The sequence below is a fragment of the Dipodomys ordii genome, unplaced genomic scaffold (genome assembly GCF_000151885.1).
Source record: "Dipodomys ordii isolate 6190 unplaced genomic scaffold, Dord_2.0 Scaffold10, whole genome shotgun sequence".
NCBI classification, from domain to species: domain Eukaryota; kingdom Metazoa; phylum Chordata; class Mammalia; order Rodentia; family Heteromyidae; genus Dipodomys; species Dipodomys ordii.
Genome location: NW_012267226.1, coordinates 21,615,271 through 21,621,877, shown reverse-complemented (window position 1 = coordinate 21,621,877; position 6,607 = coordinate 21,615,271). Strand labels below are relative to the sequence as shown.

The 6,607-nt window shown below is 39.3% G+C and overlaps 1 protein-coding gene across 1 annotated transcript in view; it reads right to left on the bottom strand.

The window, feature by feature from the left end:
* Arhgef12 (Rho guanine nucleotide exchange factor (GEF) 12) overlaps window positions 1-6,607 on the bottom strand; it is a 115,466-nt gene that overhangs the window by 41,044 nt on the left and 67,815 nt on the right. Inside the window, exons 8-12 of the mRNA XM_013009508.1 lie at window positions 5,908-6,086; window positions 4,607-4,684; window positions 4,295-4,414; window positions 2,552-2,692; window positions 620-694 (exon numbers count right to left, since the gene is read on the bottom strand). Coding sequence (XP_012864962.1) covers window positions 620-694; window positions 2,552-2,692; window positions 4,295-4,414; window positions 4,607-4,684; window positions 5,908-6,086 — 593 coding nt within the window. The remainder of the gene's footprint in view (window positions 1-619; window positions 695-2,551; window positions 2,693-4,294; window positions 4,415-4,606; window positions 4,685-5,907; window positions 6,087-6,607) is intronic.

Below are 6,607 nucleotides of genomic sequence, written 5' to 3'. Positions count from 1 at the left end.
ACACACGTACACACACACACGCACATCGGTAAGACAAAGCACAGGAGTCCACACACACACACACACACACACACACACACACACACACATCGGTAAGACAAAGCACAGGAGTCCAAACATAATGGCTCACATCTGTACTTGAGAGGCAGAGCCAGTGATGATCAGCCTCATAGGCTGGCTAGATGATAAAATGGGAGGGGTAACCCAGGCTTGTCATCCTGGCTACATGGAAAGCATGATTAGCAGGAGCATAATGGGTATAATGTGAAACCATTCCTCCATTTGTCTATCAAGCACAAGTCTGAGTTCAAACACAGTAGCACAAAATAAAGTAAGTTACCACAGAGGTTAACACGCCTACAATGTACTAACCAAAGGTTTCCGTGAAAGCTGTCACTGAACCCTGTTTTTTTTTCCATTTTTAATTCATTTTCATAAGTACGTAATGCAGGGCTTCTCAACATCGCCACTGTTGGCATGCTAGACAAAATAACTCTTTGTTGTAGAGCAGTCTGCACACTGTAGGGCAGTCAAGACGGGGAGGGGGAGGATGAAGAAAGTTGGGGGGGGTTGGTAAAGACAATACTCACAATACTCATTGCAAAGATTTCATACTCACAATGTCCTGAATTGATTCACTTTTCTCTGGGTTTTCCTCCAGATAAATCCTCTCCTTCAGACCACTCTTAGGACTCTAAATAATTTTTTTTAAGAGGAAAAAAAGTTCAGTTCATTATAATAGATTCCTAAAATGAGATTAGGAAAAACAGTGTGGAAAAAACATTCTGAAAATTAGCTATGATAAGAAATGTAGACATGTATGGTATGTATGCCTGATAAGTGTCAGCTGTGAGAATTTTTTTCCTTGAATCAAAAGTATAATTTTCCATTAAAATCTTTGACCCAATCACCAGATTCTTCTGTATGTATGTGTGTGTGGTGGTGGGGGACCAGTCCTGGGGCTTGAACTTATGGCCTGAGTAATGTCCCTCAGCGTCTTTTGCTCAAGGCTAGCAGGCTACCACCTGAACCACAGCACCACTTCCAGCTTTTTCTATTTATGTGGTACTGAGGAATCAAACCCAGAGCTTGATGAACACTAGGCATTCCCAGCCCTCAAAATTCTTTTTTTTTTTTTTTTTGTTGGTCGTGAGGCTTGAACTCTGGGCCTGGGTACTGTCCCTGAGCTCTTCAGCTCAAAGCCAGTGATCTACCACTAAAGCCACAGAACTGCTTCCAGCCTTTTCTGCTTATTTGGTGCTCATGCACCACATGTAGGCCTCATGCATCTCAGGCAAGCACCCTACCACTGAGCCACCTTCCCAGCCCCAGATTCTTATCATCATCATTCCAAAAGGAGTTCTCAGATTTTCCTTGTATGTGGAATTAAATCATTGGGCCTAAGCCTCAAAAGGTAGTCTAAATGATGGCCTTTAATTATTTTTTAAGCCCAACTTTTTCTTAACAGTAAGAGAAACATTCTATTATTCACCAGCATTTGTGTGTATACAAGCACGCGTGTGCATGTGTATACCATAAGGTCTAATATCTCTTCTGCACACAAAGCACTCCGACTTCCTATGCATGTCTTTAAGAGAAATACGAGTCACAATCCACTAGCTTGATTTGGACCCACAAAACACTGGCTCAGTCTACTTCCCTCATCACTTTTAAAGAAAGTGAACTACTTTTAAGTCTTTATTCTTATTACTACATACTACTTAAGAGTACTGTTGAGTATAAAATGCAGAACTTAGCTTTCAATATTTATTTAAATATGGTGCCACATTATAGTCAACTTAACATATTTCTTAGCAAACACCCATGTTAATCTCATTCTCATAGGGTGAATCAAGAAAGTGCTATTGCTGAACCTGGACAATTAGCTGAAGTCTAACAGGACTAAGGCTTTTCCTCTTTGTAATGGCAGAGTACTTCATGACTCAACACTGAGTCACTCTGACCACAAATGGAATATTAACATGCTCTTAAAGATATCAACAGTCGGCTTCTCAGTTCAGTGAAAAAGCACTGGCATTAAAGCACTGGCATTATTAACTTGTCTACCACAAACAAGATGCCTGCTGGGAAATTCCACTCTCCCAAAAGAAACCTTGGCATTGGGTGTCTGAGGGAAAAAGTGAACTCTGGAATTAAAAGCTCAAATACTGCACAGGGCTGGGAAGGTGGCTCAGTGGTAGAGTGCTTGCCTTGCATGCATGAAGCTTTGGGTTCAATTCCTCAGCACCACATAAGCAGAAAAAGCCAGAAGTGACCATGTGGCTCAAGTGGTAAAGCACTGGCCTTGAGCTAAAATGCTCAGGGACAGTGCCCAGGCCCAGAGTTTAGGCCCCACACTGACCAAAAAAAAAAAAAAAAATTCATATACTGCAGTGCCTAGAGTTTCAACTCATCATATTGCTATGTTAAAGACTAGGATGATATATAAAAAGAAGCAAAAGAAAAATCACTTCTAATTCACAACATTAAATCAGGAGAGGATCCATAAGGAAGAATACAATAGATAAAATTTTAGAAACTTCAAGCTTACATCTGCATTGTCGCTGCCAGGCCGAGAAGTATCTCCACCGCTCCAGTCAGTCCTATAAGGTCCATCTCCAGGATCCATGTCTGGTTCACTAACTGTTAGGGCATCCCCTAGAGGCCTGGAAGGTGTCACTACAGCTCCATCCTGAAACAGTTTACAGAAGCACAAGAACACACACACACACACACACACACACACACACACACACACACACACACACACACACACACACACACACACACACACACCCAGAGAAGGTTCATTACTAACTGCTTAAAGAAATAAGTGACACTATTTCTTCTACACAGAGACTGAAATCTCAAATCTCTGATGTGATCAAAAATGTTTAAAATCCTACAGTAAAAAGCATGAATTACTACAACTTCTAAAAATCCTAAAATGACATGATTCTAAAAACAGTAATGGTGGTATTCTAATAAAGACAGTAAAAATTCCAACTACTAAAAATAGCAAATAATAATAATATTTTATTAATTGTATTTTATTAATGTGATTTAGCTTATCTGACTATTGGTAAAGATGATTATACTATTGCTTCCCATTAGCATCCTTCCAATGCTGCCAAGTTTCAATAAATTGCCAATTCTAGGACACATACCACAAAATAAATTATTGTAAGCTTTAAATCAGGAGCCACATTTTTACTGCCCATAGCTAAGAATGCTGTCTTTGCCCAGTATAACAATATGATATTCAAAATGGGACTGAAAGTAATAAAAGAAGTATAATGAAAAGTACACAAGCCAGGAAGTAAGGGCTTCTAACCTGTGACCCTGTCCAAGTCACTGAACCAGTTTGGGCCCTAGTTCTCTCAACCTCATGGAAATGAGCAGACCAGGCTGCATGGTCTGAAAGAATCTTTTCAGTTCTATGGACATGTGGCTTTCACTTCAGACCTGATTCAAGAAATAGTGACAGCTCATCAGCTTTTACTCATTGTAGGTATGTAGGCAATTTGTCCACTTTCCTCAAAGATGAAGTATAAGCAGCTGTCTATGAGAAATACAATTAAATAACATATCTGGTTGACATTCAAATTTTGAGTTATTTTTTCTAATGACACCATCATCCCCGTAACTTATCCTGCAAATTCTAATACTATGTACTTTAAAGCTACAATAAAAACATAGTCATTGAGATTATGAATGTGCCTTGAAGACACCAGACTCTTGCCTCAGCCTCTAAGTGCTGGAATTACAGGCATGGACTAACACACCCTGCTGAATTGTGGTTCTATCACTTTTGAGGTACATGACCTCAGATAATCTGCTTAATCTCTCTAAGCTTCTCTAAGTTTTACACGTGAAGTAAAGAAAAAGAATAGGACCAAACTTCAGAACATTGCTGTACAAAGTGGAGAGGCTTGTCCATGTATGTACAATGTCCGTCATTTTATAAAAACCTATCAACTGCCATTCTTTCTTAAGATGAGACAAAGACTCACAAAAATTAACTATGTTCACCTAAATACATTTTTATCATTTGTCACATCAAAGAAAAAAGCACCCAATTCTTTTCCAAATCACTGCAGAACAAAGAAAGGAGATATGAGCAAGTAAACAATCAGAGGCCCACACTGACTTTTGTGCAACGTCCTACACAGGATATCCTGTTGTCCTGTGTTAGAAAAATCACTTTAAAAAGGCCATTGCAACATCTCCAACACATTCCCATACGACACTTTTCCTGTAAAAGGCTGGGTGGCCTTGTCAACAGTGATTCTACCTGCGCAGAGCCTGTGGCTTTGGATAACTGCTCTTGTAGCTGAGGAATGTGCTTCCTGGCCTCTTGGATCTCTTTTAGCAACTTCTGGGCAGGTGTTCGGTTATAGTCTTCCTGCAAGAACTGGAAAAGTTATAAAATTATTTTGAGAATTATTTACGTCATTAAAATATAGGAAGAGTCCATTATTAATCAACAAAATAGTTGCTAGCATGGATTATAATTCTCCTCAATCATGATTATGACCCAACTAACTCCACTTGGCCCACTCACAATTTTACTGTCCTACAAAGAGCCCCATTTCTAATTTAGTACCTGTAGCCGTTCCTGTTCTTTCTGTAACATTTTTCTCAAGATTTCTACTTTCTGGTTATGAACCACATTGTTTTCTTCCTGGAGAAAGATAAAAAATAAACAACCAGTAGAGAGAAATAAGCTAAAATAGAGAAAACAAGATAGACATCATTCTGCTTCGGCCCCAGACTCAGTGTCTTTCAGGATTTGTTCTAATCCTGGCTGTCATGAAGGCAGCTTTCAGACACAATACTTAAAAAGACAAGAAGTTCAGGGCAGTTTCTACCTTGTTATTTCACTACTACTAAATTGAATCCAAGAGAACATTAACACAGATAATAGTGGCAGAAGTGACGGCATATAAGTGTAAGAGCAGTATCTTATACTTCTCTTCTTTGTGTTTTACTACTGGTCCCCATGCTGGGCACAAACTCCCTATCCCTCCTGCCAGAAATATGAGACAACTTGCAACCACTCATCTCTCTATATTTCAACCCTGTAATATTTTGCCAATTTAGTCTTCCTATAATTCTGTTGTAGTCATATCATTTTCTTGCTCACAAGACTATTTAACGGATTCTCACTGCTTATCCAGTTACATGTAAATCAGACGGGCAGCTACGTAAGATCTATAGATGATGTACTTTTCACATGCTCATCCCTGACTATGAACTTCCTTAACAGGCACCAGCCAAACAAAAGTCCTGGAAACTTCCTAAAATGGTACTTTCTTGGCTCTTCATTTTTGTTTGTTCTACTTCCTCTACCTCAGTTGCTTTCCAATCTGTCACCACCACTTAAATGTTACTTGTTTTACAAGGCTCAGCTGGAGTAATAGCTTTCCATAAAGTCCTTCCTCATCATAGTTAGATGTGCTTTCTTTCCTCCTCTGAGACCTCATAGAGCATAGGGGTTTTTTTCCTCATAATGAGTATTTTTTGCCTTTGTGCTATACATAATTGTACACTCATGACTTGACTTCAATCAACAAGGATTTTCTAAGCACCTCTATCATGTCAAACAGTATTTCAGGTACTAGAGACACAATAGGATACAAAATAGACAAAAGAAAAAAAACTGTCCTCTTCTAAGACTCCTTAGATGGCCAAGAACTTTCTACAGGAGATATCTAAATTATATTTCTGTGAGTGACACACTGATTTGAACAGGGCAGATATTTAACAGTTATTCAATTAAATATGCCATGACAACATTTTGTAATCATCCCAAGTTATAATGCAACTTATATAAACACCTCAAAACTCTTACTAAAAAGCATACTACATAACCAAGCTTTGACTCAGAAATACTGCTGGCCTTACCCCCACCAGCACAGGGCTGGTGATCCTCTCCATGTTCCCAGATGCTCCAGGTGAATGAGGGGAAGACATGATGGGAGACATATGTCCAATGGCCGATGGCTCTACTTCAGAATCAGCAAGGGGAATCTGGGGCGACCCCGGTGGGCGTCCCTGAACAGTGAGAGCTACATAGGAACCAGCTTGGGGCAAGACGAGGAGAGTGGAAAGGAAGGAAAAAGAGAATGATATTAATAAGAAACTTTTTTTGAAATATTGTATCTACTGCTTACTCTGGCTAGCCTCAAATTCATCATGTACCCTAGGCTGGCAGAAAAACTGACTTTATTTTTCTTGCTCAGCTCCTAAGTGCTTGGATTACAGACATGTGCCAGGGCTGGCAATCTGACAGATCTAAGAAAATTATGTTATGTGACAAAATCCCATCATCTGCTCATCAACTGGCCTTTCCACTGTGAGTGCCCCTCCACAGGAGAACAATGCCCTTTCAGACTGCAGACCACCACACGGAAGAGCAGACACTGCATCAAAGCAAATACAGTCTCTAACCTCAACAATGTATTTTCTTAATTAAGAGATGGTTAACACCAACCACTTACTAATGGTATGTTCTCTAATTTCTTAAATGCCCATTTTTGAAATCTTTAAATTTTAATGCAATACTAATTAGGCAGGACTTAACATCCTAGAATATAACAATAAA